This window comes from Phascolarctos cinereus, unplaced genomic scaffold, assembly GCF_003287225.1.
Source record: "Phascolarctos cinereus isolate Bilbo 61053 unplaced genomic scaffold, phaCin_HiC Scaffold_5;HRSCAF=322, whole genome shotgun sequence".
NCBI lineage: Eukaryota > Metazoa > Chordata > Mammalia > Diprotodontia > Phascolarctidae > Phascolarctos > Phascolarctos cinereus.
The window spans coordinates 180,662,616-180,675,503 of record NW_027555958.1 but is presented as its reverse complement, the minus strand read 5'-3'; the positions used below and the strand labels follow the sequence as shown (position 1 = coordinate 180,675,503).

Below are 12,888 nucleotides of genomic sequence, written 5' to 3'. Positions count from 1 at the left end.
TTGGTTGGGGTGGGCAGTGGAGTGGTACTCAACATAAGGGCATGATAGAGAAGTCAGGAGTCCCAGAGTTTTACAGCCAGATGAGAAATGAGATGTTCTGAGCTGAGCCCCCTCCTTAAATGGAGAGCTTGAAGTTCAGGGCCCCACACTCCAACCAGGTAGAGAGGCGGTAGTACTGAAGTGGTATCCCAAGGCTGAGGGGATCTTGCAAGATGATTGAGGTTTTCCCAATAAAGAGGTTCCTGGGGCAAGGAAGAGAAGTCTCAAAGTAGTACTACTAGGTGGGAATTTACTAGGGTTTTCCTACTCTGGACAAGCCACTTAACTTCTGTCAGACTCAATTTTCTCATCTACAAAATGGGGATAATAATAACATACTCATAGGGTGGTTGTCGTTGTTGCTGTTATTGTTATTATTACAGTTAACCTGTTCTCTCTTCACCATCTGACCAAATCAAAACCTGAATTACTTTTCTGACTTCTGGCTAGTTTACAAGAAGTAGCCTGTTTAGAGTTGAGAGGTGCTAAAATAAATAAATGTACTTTCTATTTTATGGGGTGCACTCTTCATTTCATCAAGGCCCTTAGTGAAAAATGAGCATTTGAATTTACTGACATAGGAAAAGGTAACAATTCTCCATCTTGAATTCTCTGAAGCCTCAATTCCAAGGAAAGATTTCTAAGAAATAACTTTCTAAATTTAAAAAAAATTAAGCTATAGAGTTAAATGACCACTTCATAGGTATGGTTCATAGCTAGCAAACCAAGTAGACTACAAGGTACCTGACTGTTTTTGCTGATCTTTGAAATGGATGGTGTATTCAGAGCCCTTTCTCTTTTATTAGCTATGACAATAACTAACAGTCCTGTTTTCTGCTTAGGATTTTAATAGGAGGATTTTTTTTCATCTTTTCAATAGAAGGAAAAAATATAATCTAAGGGGATTTGTTCTGTGAAGTTTGGCTTCAGTCAAAGGGGCCCACTTGAGGACCTACAGGGCCACAAGTTCCCCACTCTTGATGTAGGCTTTCTTTACTTTTTTTTTTTTTTTGGCCAGGCAATTGGGATTAAGTGACTTGCCTAGGGTTACGTAGCTAGTAAGTGTCAAGTGTCTTTTCTGAGATCAGATTTGAACTCAGGTCCTCCTGACTCCAGGGCTGGTGCTCTACCCACTGCGCCACCTAGCTGCCCCAGCTTTCTTTACTTCTTAACAGGAAAAATTTTGTAAAGGGAACAGTATTACTTTGGTGTATGTGGGTGGATAGATAAGATAGATATAGATATAGGCGTGTCCATTATGCATAGATACTACACGTATGCTGTAAAAGAAAATAAGTAGGAATAACTAAGATGTATTAAAACTTCACATATTCAAACATTGTATCCTCTGAGAAATTTACCCTTTTTTAAAAGCTGAGTATGACATGATTAAGATTTTCCTGTTCAAAATGTAATAAAAAAGGTGGGGGGCAGCTAGGTGGCACAGTGGATAGAGCACCGGTCCTGAAGTCAGGAAGACCTGAGTTCAAATCCAGCCTCAGACCAAACACTTGACACTATTTGTGTGACCCTGGGCAAGTCACTAAACCCCAATTGCCTAAAAAAAATTTTTTTATAGATTAAAATAATTAAAATAACAAAATGTAATAAAAAGAATAGCTAACATTCATAGTGCTTTAGGATGTGCAGAACTCTTTATACAGTTATCTTGTTTTTATCCAGCGAGGTATCATAGTGCTTAGAGCACTGGGCCTAGAGACAGGAAGTTGTTATTCAGTCCTTTTTCAGTTGTGTCCAGCTCTTCATGACTCCATTTGGGGTTTTCTTGGCAAAGATACTAGAGAGATTTTCCATTTCCTTCTCCAGTTCATTTTAACAGATGAGGAAACTGAGGCAAACAGAGTCAAGTGACTTGCCTAGTGTCACACAGCTAGTAAGTGTCTGAGGCTGGATTTGAACTTATGAAGATGTATCTTCCTGATTCTAAGCCCAGGGCTCTATCTGCTGCACCACCTAGCTGCCTGTTCTGTAGTGCAGAATGCGCAATTACAATTAGCTATCCAAAATGTCATGTTTAGATGATGAAGAAAGCACAGTTTCTGCTCGAAAACTTTCTTGCTCATGTGCTTTATCAATTAGCTCTTAAGCATCTGGTAATGAAACCAGTAAGAATGGGTTTTCTGATATGCCATACATAGTAATAGTTTGCAAAAGTATTAATGAAAATCTTTTTATGATTAGTAGCATGTAAAATATCGAAAGACTATTTGACTGCTTTGCCTAAATGTTTACGACCTCCCAAATGCCCAGAAAATGTTCAGATTAAAGGACTAAAGTCAACACTTTCTCTGTGTGTATGTATATCTAAAAAGTAATTTTAGTTATGTGACTATCAGAAGCACACTAAATATGTCCCATCAAACAGGGAATAATAGTGTAAGAAGAGAGTATTTTACATACATTTTATCTTCATTACAACCCTGATGAGGACCAATACTATTAGCCCTATTTTACAGGAAAGGGTGCAAGTAAGTTATCTGTCTCCAAAGTCACACAGCTTAAAAGTGACAGAGCCAAATTCAAACTGAGTTTTTCTAATATTAAATCTCTCTTTTCATAAGGTTTTTTTAAAAAATAAGTAATATAAATTTGAAATGAAGTTTCACAAAATTAGACCAAGTTGGTGATCTTAAAAAAATAATCATAGCCACTGCTTCTTTTAATGATAAGTAAGAAACATGGGTTGGAACTAACTTTTTGAATTTTTATTTACTGCCAAATTATTATCATTTTAATTATATCATAAAGGATTTCCTTAACAATTTCAGAAAAACCACATGCTCTCAAGACATGATAACAAATTTCCCAAAACCATGAATCCAAATCCAGAAGGAGAAACTCGGAGTCTGCAAGAGACCAAAGCAGCCACACTTGGAGCCTTCAAGAAGGTGATGACAAGACTCTTCTCTCTGCACAACACCCAACAGTGCTAGACATCATTCAGGAAGATGAAATTGCTGTAACTTTGGAAAACCAAGAAAATTTTCTGGCAGGTATTATGGGGAGACATGTATCTGCTGCCCTGTTTTGTATTAGTGTGGCCAGAAGGTTTTGTTGCCTAACCCAGGAACCATAAGGTCCCTAGTCCATTTTGGTTTTTGAGGGTTTTTTGTTTTGTTTTGTTTTGCTACCAAGGCTTGTTTGTTGAATTGTCTACATGATCTAGGACAGGCCATTTATTCTCACCTATCACTTCAGTATGTCAAAGGTCTGTGATTTCACAGATCTAGGTTCCTCCTTCCATAGACTCAGATCACAGACAAACACTCTCAGTGCCCCAGTGCACAGGGTGGGCAAACTGTTGCCTGCAGGGCTAAATACAGCCCTCTGACTGTTCTCTGTACAGCCCTCAACCTGGGACTGTTTTTTATATTTTTAAATAAGGTTTTATTTTATCTAAAAATATAAACTCCATTCTTACTTAGGTCACTGGCCATGCAAGATTAGATGGTGGGCAGAATTTGGCCTTCAGCAGTTTGTTAACCCCTGCCCTACAGAATGAATGATTTTCGTGACTTGCTTTTATCAAATGGAACACAAATCACTCTGAAATTCTCTCAAGTATCTATATTCAATATGGGGTCTAACATTTGTCTTTAGTCCCAATCTAATGCCTGTTCTATTAACAGAGCAGGCAAGAACTATAGATATGAGGTGAAAGTATTAACTGGGATTCAATATTTACTCTCCATATACAACTAAGTAATCTTCTATATCAGTGAGAGAGGGTTTTGGACTAATTTCCCTATCAAACTAAGGTTTAGCCTCAGCTTCAGCTGTCTTACATCACAGTTGGAAATTTTTTCCTGTCCATGTCCTCACACCTCTCCTCTTAGAAGCCTTCACTGCTTCTTGGCTGTATCTACAATAACACTGCAATATAATCAAAAAACTATAGCCAACCCTCTTAAAGACAAACGTCTTTAGACTTAGCATGACTTTTCCTCAAAGTGCAGTCTTGTCACTGGTCTTATACTTGATGAATTTCCAACTTGGTAGGCCCTGCAAGAGCTTGCTAGCCCATCATTATCATCACCTTTTGAGAACCTTGGATCAAACTTTCACAGCGTTTGTATCCTACTTCAGCTATTTGTAAATACTGCTCTGATGCTTCATTGCAGCATGAGCGAGACCCTTGGTTTTTCAAGGCTAGCTACATCAGCAGAACACAAGCTGTCTTTTCTACCATGCTTTGGAGAGGATTTGAAGTCAACAAATGTTACCTGTGCTCTGAAGGCCAGCCGACCTAAATGCAGAGAGCTTTTCATCCATAGGAAAACCACTTGGTGCCAAATTCCTTGGCCGCAGGAACCCATGAAATCAATTTTTGAAATTGTAATCAATTTGCTTTTGAGCAACCCCCTTTGATTGGTGCAATGATGGCAGCACCCTTGCAGAAAGGGGAAAAGAAGGTGCCAATAGTCATACAGTTTTTAAACTATCTATAAACATTAGCTTACCTGTTCATATTCTAAATATGGGTGACCCTTGTCTAGTGACACATGAGTGGACATAAGACTGGAGGAACTGAATCATAGCAATCTAGACATTTTTAATAGAAATTAAACCAGAAGACAAAAGGAAATAGCTGCAAAATATAAAGCTGGTACACTGGTCCTCCTAGAAACTAGCAGACAATAGCTTTACATTCTTTTGTGGTTATTGTTCAGTCGTGTCCAACACTTCATGACCCCATCCAGAGTTTTCTTGGCAAAGATATTGCCATTTCCTTCTCCAGCTTATTTTACAGATGTAGAAACTGAGGCAAACAGAGTTAAGTGATTTGCCCAACATCACACAGCTTGTAAGTGTCTGAGGCCAGATTTGAACTCAGGAAGGTGAGTCTTCCTGATTCCAGGCCCTGCATTCTATCCACTGAGCCACCTAGCTGCCCCATACAATTAATGCAAAGGTAGAGTGAATTCAAAATCCTACTGTGCTTATTGTATGTTGACAAATAAAGACAGCACTTGATTCAATAGAACAAAAATACTGCTTTAATGACTTTTCTCCAACAATCTAATTCCTATGCATGTACTAAATCATATAAGATTCCTTGAAAGATGGAATAATAGAAAATTTTTATATCCTTCTGATTGTCATATAAAATTATGCATAAAAGAGGATGGTATAACCTTGTTAAAGGTATCAGCCACTGTCATGGAAGATATTTAATGAAAAGTCCAAAAGGGAGAGGGATCCCCAAAAATGGTGACATCCTTACATACTTCTATTTCCAGTTGCTAGTGGAGTACTTACATAAGCTCAGACTGCCACAGCAGTTTCTAATGGAAATTCACCAATCATTCAAATCACATCTTATATCACTCAGAAGAATTCAGCCAAACCATCCACAGAGGGCAAAATCAATAGGATAAAAAATGTTTACTGTTCGGATTGTGATATGCAATTAGATGGATAGCCCGTATGGTTGATGTTTTAGTATATACATCTTGTATAGACCCTGCAGAGAGTAAACACGGGTGGAAATTTAAATACAAGGAAAAGAGTAAGCTAGAATGAATCTAAGAAATTGTGAGACACTTGAAATGACCCCAAGTTTCTTCCTGAAATAAAAACCCATTCTCTTAACATCAGTGTTCTTTTGGTGACACTGTGTTATTGTGAGTCATGAGATACCACAGACTCTGGAGTTAAAGTTGTAGATAGGGGCAGCTAGGTGACACAGTAGATAGAGCACTGGCCTTGGAGTCGGTGATGGGTGGAGCCCCTCAAGACTTCCTCAAGACGAAAGACTTTAAAAGCTCCTGAGACCCAAGGATGAAATATTCCAAACCAAACATGGCAGCCAGGAGAAAAGGGGAGTGCTAGTGCATCAGGAGGACCTGAGTTCAAATCCAACCTCAGACACTAGCTATGTGACCCTGGGTAAGTCACTTAATTCTGATTGCCTCAAAAAAAAGTTGTAGATAAAATTTAATAAAGATAAACATATATTCCTCACATGGAGAATAGAAAGCAGACTTTGGAGTCAGGAATACCTGAATTAAAATCCTGTGTGATTGTTGGCACTCTCTTCTCTCCTTTCTGTAAGGCTGCTGCCATCACCACACCAATCAAAAGGGGTGGCTCAAAAGCAAATTGATTTCAATTTCAAAAATTGATTTCATGGGTTCCTATGGCCAAAGAATTCTGCACCAAGTGGCTGTCCCATAGATGGAAAGCTCTCTGCACTTAGGTAGGCTGGCCTTCAGAGCACAGATAGCACTTGTTGACCTCAAATCCTGCCTCTGATACATACCAATAATATGATCCTACGCAAGACCCATAAATTCTCAGTGTCTCATGAAACTCTTTAGGATCATACATCACCTCACAGTTCTTAACCTGCAATGGTAGAGAAAATTCCTTATTGTGAGTTGCCTGTTCCAATGAAATCTTTGTGCTAGATAATTGAGCATACTCAAAGAAAAGAGGAAAAAGTTCCTGTGTTCAATGAATCTATATTCCAATAGAATGTAAGACTTTGCTGGTTCTCTCCATTGCTAGTTTCAACAATTCATTTGGGGTGAGAGATGGGGGATGGTGTATAATCAACAAACAATGGAAAATGATGCTTATGTCCTAAGGTACTATACGAATATTAACTATTATTACTAAATGTTTTGTCAACCCAGAATTTAGTGCAAGAGGAACTGTCTTCTTTAAACTGGTTACGTTTTACCTTTTTAAAAATATATTTTTTCCTTTTTACTCTTATACTTAATTTTAGAAAAAGAAAAGTTAGAAAAGAAAGTTTAGAAAAAGAAAGTTGAAACAAAATGAAGAAAAGAGAAAAAAGTTTGAAGATTGATAGTGCAATTTGCATGCGTATCATGGGCATTTCAGTACATTTGAGCTCACAAGTTTTATTCCATAATTCATCAGATGCATTTTTTTTGTTGGAGGAAGAGGCCACTGTTGAAATCATAAATCCTAAAAGTATTGATGTTTTAGACAACTAAATGCTAAGATATGTCTGCCATCCTTATTATGTGAAGTGGAGAACTGAGTTAATGAATGAAATAATTTAGGCCAAAACCAATAATTACAATATCTATTTCATCTATCTATCCTGATCATTTAAGCAGGAATTTTCCTTTTCTGTAATTATCTGGACTGTGGGCTCAACTCTCCATTTTGTACATTATGGAATTAGGTATACCTCATTATCCATTTCTATTCTTGGGGCAAGTTTATCTTTTGTTAAATATCTTTTGGCCTCATTACATTTATTCTCTATTCTTCTTAGTTTCTACTTTTTCAGAGAGAGAGCAGAGTGATCTTGAACTCCCTACATCTGCAAATAGAAGAGGTTCAGATGAGTCAAGAAATCAGCCATATTTAGATCTCCCCCTGAATATTGATGGTCCCAGAGGCTCACCTAAAGCCCAGATACCATATGTTTTTGAAGTGCCACCTCTGGGGTTAGAGACTCACTCCACAAAATTACCAAAACCGAAGTCTTATTTATCAGCAGCATCCTGTATAGGCAAGGGTGAGGGGTGGAGCCCCACACTTCCTCAAGACACAAGACTTAAAGACCTCCTGAGACGCAAGGATGAAAATATTCCAAACCCAACATGGCAGCCCCAAGAAAAGGGGAGTGCTAATTCATCAATGACTACATCTCCACAGCTTTCACCCTTACCTAGGCTTAGACACATGCCCTTGAAGAAGGGTCTTTCAAAGAAAACTTATTGGATGAAAACACCTCAGCAAGCGTCAAGCGCATCCCCTCTGCTTCTGGTCAACAGTTCCAGACCTCCTGTGGTCCCCATGTCTCAGCAGCAGATGTCCCTGAGAAGAAATTTGAGGCAATGTAAGGAGAAGCCAAGAATCCTTTCTAACCACAATAAGAATAGTAGAAACATAGCAGACCACAAGACTGCTCAAAAAGTGACAGATCTGAATCTCCCGGTGTTATCAACCCCCTGTCAGACTTGTCCGGATAAAACGTCCGAGTTCCTAAAATCAGATTTTGCACAAACCAAATAAGTTGCATTTGTGGAGCTAAAAATAAAGCAGTGTGGGGTTAGCTGCAACTTTTTTACACCCATGTTCAACAAGCAAAGGATCATTTGGGGTCAGGAGCCAAAACTGTACAAAATAAAAGCTATGGCTTCGACCTGAGAAGATCACAACTTTGAGTTCTGTGCTTGTGACCTAATGTGCCTTACACCTTTTTATATGTAATATGGGAAGTGGTAGTCCAGAGCTGGAAGTATAAATTTGGAAATGAGCCTAGTTCTAATTTTTATTTCTAGAATTAATTGTGGTATATTTAACATAGCTATATATTTGCTTTAAAAGTTCTGCCTATTTATGAGAAATTAGCCATTCCCCAGGGACTCCCAGAGGCATTTTAATGTATACCTCATAATTTCATAGTAAAATCTTTCTTCAGTTAAAAAACTCATATTTTTGAATGCCTACTTTGTTCATGGCATCATGCTTGGCATAGTGTCTCAGGACTGGGGATATACATTAAAAATTCATATATGGATCTGTTTTCATCACAGTAAAGAGCATAGGCTCACTAAATAGCATCGTTATGAGTCCCCTGATCACCATTTCTGTCTTTGTCCAAATAGTTCAGTCATTGGTTATCCCACCAAATTTTGGGCCTTACGATTGGATATTTGTGATCCAATCTGCTATATGAACCATATATTTATTAACTACCACCCTGGCTGCGCCCAAAACTTTTTGTGTGATACATAGCCTCTGACTTTCTGTGGCACTCCTTGTCCTGTAGACAGGCTTTGTTTGTTTTATATAGATAGCTTTGATGTGTAGATTATTGCAGACATTAATGTGGGATTAAGCCTTTCTGCTGCAATTTTACCAGGCATCTCCTTATTAATCTTCATTGATCCTTATTCTTGTATAGATGAAGCCAAAATTAATCTAATCTACTTTCATGAAATGTCCATGCCGTAGTATTGATTAGGTCCGTGACCAAAGCATACGTATTACACTGCCCGCACTCTGGGAGTTACAAAATTATTAAGACAGTCCCTAACCTAATACAGGAAGAACTAATATAATTATAATGTAGAGATTTGCAAACTTTATATACTTACGGCTCCATTTTCTCAAAATTGTCACACCTCTCACACTTTTCACAAAAAAAAACCCTATCAAATAATTTGCTCAGCTCAAATTTTATTCAAATAAAGTTTAAACTTTATTACAATTTTTAACACAAACTTTAAACATAGAACAAAAATAACAGCTATGGATATGTATTAATTGATCAAACATTTTATAATTCATCTTTAGACCTATTAAAATAATCATAACAATAGTATGAATAGAATGGGTGAGTTTTTTTGGTAAAAAATTTCTTATAACATGGTGTCATTGAGGATATTGACATTCATAACTTTGTACCACTAAGCAAAATCAGTATTTTTGTCTTTATAATCACTATAGCTGAAAAAAATCTATTTCATACAGATAACATTATGAATTACAAATTTGTATTCATTTTTTAAAAACAGGTTTCTTTATTCACCTCTGATCATATATAATAAAAAGTTCAGCTTTTAACAATTGTATCATCATACATTTACATGACAAGTCTGTTAACTACTCTTCAATATGTTTGACACATTGGTTTGTCATCTAGTCATATTTAGACATTTCTAGGTCTTTAACATGAAATTAGGATTTCTTCTTTTTTTTAGCTGGCAAGTTTTTTTTTAATTGAGAAACACATCAAACATATTATTTTGTAATTTTGTTATCAATAGCTCTTAACTTTTAAAAAAATGCAGTCACTTAATTTTTCTAAATCAGCATTTGAAGATATTGTGTTGACCTACTTAGAGCACTCATTTCAAAAATATTCACAAAAGTTTCCCAAGAATCTCAACTAAAATTTTAAGAGGAAAATTTTATGAAATGAATTTGCTTCATATTCATTTTTACATTAAGGAAACTGAAATTTATGCTTTTAGTACAACATCCTCCAGAGTACTTTGATATAAGGAAGTATGTGTGTTTCGCAATAAGGCAAAACAAAAAATTTTTAAAGAAAAAAGAAAAAGTTCTCTGTGCTCCTCTCCCATATCATCACACAAGTTTGCAAAGAGCCTTCCTTTTTAATTGACTGTTTTATAAAGTTAATTACTTCTTATAATCAAATTGTAACTTAAAAATTATCTATGCCTACTCTTTCATATTTCTCAATATAAGCAATTTTAAAGCATGGAATATGGCAAAATTACATGAGGGACCACATTTTTAACTACTGCTTGTAGATCTGCTTTTCACCTTGACATTGACTGAACTCTGTCAATTTAATCTCACATTACAGCATTGTTGTTTTCAAAATCCATCAATTATCTAGAATTTTTCTTGACATGGCATTATCTTCAATAGATTTCCAACATAACAAACCATATCCAATAATAGTTTCAACAACATGTCAGAAAACCATCTTTAACTATATCTGTCGTTTCATCCACTTTCAACACAAACTAGAAAAATTGTGCTTCTCAATTTATTGATGGTGAAGGTCTTCAAACATTTGGGTAATTCTGTTCTCCTGAATATTATCTGAAGGTAGAACCTTTCAAGACTATTTTACTTATAATTCACCAATCATCATTTCTACTATAGCAATAGCTGCAGAAAGCACTGCTATTTCTTCTATTGAACAAGACATATTACAGTTAGAAATTCTTTATGTACTCACACAGTGCAAGCAGTCCTTTTTTCTAGACTTTTTTTTCAAGTTTGTTTTTGCTTCCTAAAAGCATTTAATTTTCTCAGGAAAGGTTATCTTGTCTTATATGTATTCTGCAAATGCAGTTTCAAGATACCGTTTCAATTCCTTCATTCTGATGCTATTTGTGGTTAATGTAATCATACAAAGAAAATAGCAGTTTTTCCTCTCCATCAATAATAGCAATTGTGAATCTCAGTGATAGTAGATCAGATTTTCTGTATTTGGCCTTTCTAGTTTGTGTTTCTGTATTTCCACCACTATAATTGTTCCCATTGTCTTTACTTATAGTTGTTTCATATATGTCAGTGGATTTTATCTTCAAACAATTTGTATTTATCCATCACAAAGGGATATTATTTTGCTTTTTAAACAGTGAATCAATAAAAAAAAATTAAGAAAAATAAATTTTAATTTGATCATTGAAAAGTTTAATGGTTATTTATAACTTCTCAAAATTTTTAAGTTTTCAGTTTCATTGGAAACAAACTTCTTAAATTGACCTTACTAAAATGAATAATGTGAAGAATTTAAAAATTATTTAATTTTGAATTTAGACTCTTCTTATTCAAAAAGCCAAATGATTGCATAATTCTTCTGTGTCATAAGCCTATGATGATGACAGTGGCAGACCATGTTCAGAGCTTATGTTTTGCTGCTATGGCTACTGGGTCATCTCCAGGTCACAACAAGGCAATAGAAAGTGACTTTTGTAAATAATAATAATAATAATTTATACTGTATATATATGTGTGTGTGTGTGTGTGTGTGTGTGTGTGCACGCACGCGCACGAGTACATGAAAGATCTGAGATTTTGTTGGCATTGGGAACTCCTGGATTGGAATAACCAATGCAAATTATAACTATTTATGAATTAGTAGATAAATCTAGAGAGTTCTGAGGCACATAGAGTTTAGGAGGCTTGGAACCCACAGCTAGTAAGTGCCTAGACATAGGATTTGGACCTATGTCTACATGACTCCAGACTCAGCAATTCATTCATTTTACCACACATATATACAAACAAGTAGGTGCATTTTGGGCAGCTAGGAGGCACCATAAATAGAATGGTGGGCCTGGAGTCAGGAAAACTCATCTCCCTGAGTTCAAATATGCCCCCCAGACACTTTCTAGCTAAGCAACTCACTTAACCCTGTTTGCCTCAGTTTCCTTATCTGTAAAACAAGCTGGAGAGAGGGAAATGGCAAACCGCTTCAGTATCTTTGCCAAGAAAACTTCAAAATGGGGTCACAGAGAGCTGGACAAGACTGAAACAACTGGATTACAAATGTGCCAGGCACTAGCTAAGTTGTGGGAATCTAAAATACAAAAGTTAAACGATTCCTACTCTCAAGGAGCTAATATTCTAAAAAGGGGAGGGGACAATATGTATGCATATACATGTGAGTATATATAGAGACATACATTACAGACAGAATATATATACAGATATGTGCATCTGTGTGTACATATGTGTAGTTATATATTTATATAATGCAAGGAAGGAAGTCTGAGAGATTTTTAGAAAGGCTTCATGTGGAGGGTGGCACTTTAGTTGAGTTTCGAAGGAAATTAGAGATTCCAGGAGGCAGCAGTGAGGAAACAGAGCTTCCTAAGCATAGGAAGCCACCAGCACAAGTCATGAAGATGGAAAATATAGCATCACGTAAGAGGGATAGCACACAGGTCAATATGGCTATGTTACAGTATGTGAGGAAGTATAAAAGAAGTCAGTAAGAAGTTCAGTATCAAGTGCAGAAAATGGGTCAAAAACAAGTTAAGTGTACAAACAAAATCCTGAGTAACTAACACACAATTGCTATATGACAACAAGAATAGAATTCAAGTAAACTTTAAGATTTACAGAGTGATTGATAAATATTATATCATTGTATCCTCACAAACAACCTTGGGAGGTAGGCATTATTATTAAGGAAATAGGGGGAAGGAAATAAGCATTTTTATGTTGCCTGCTATGGGCCAGGCACTGTACTAATCACTTTTTGTAAATATCATCTCATTTGGTACAACCCTACCAGGTAGGTACCATTATTGTCCCCATTTTATGGTTGAAGAAACTGAGGCAGACAGT

At 36.3% G+C, this 12,888-nt stretch overlaps 1 protein-coding gene across 1 annotated transcript in view; it reads left to right on the top strand.

The window, feature by feature from the left end:
- Positions 1–11,171, top strand: part of LOC110200880 (uncharacterized) — a 111,957-nt gene extending 100,786 nt beyond the window's left edge. The window contains 3 exon segments of the mRNA XM_078155251.1: positions 2,829–2,943; positions 2,946–3,053; positions 7,313–11,171. Coding sequence (XP_078011377.1) covers positions 2,829–2,943; positions 2,946–3,053; positions 7,313–8,058 — 969 coding nt within the window. The 3' untranslated portion in view covers positions 8,059–11,171.
- Positions 11,172–12,888: the final 1,717 nt, after the last annotated feature.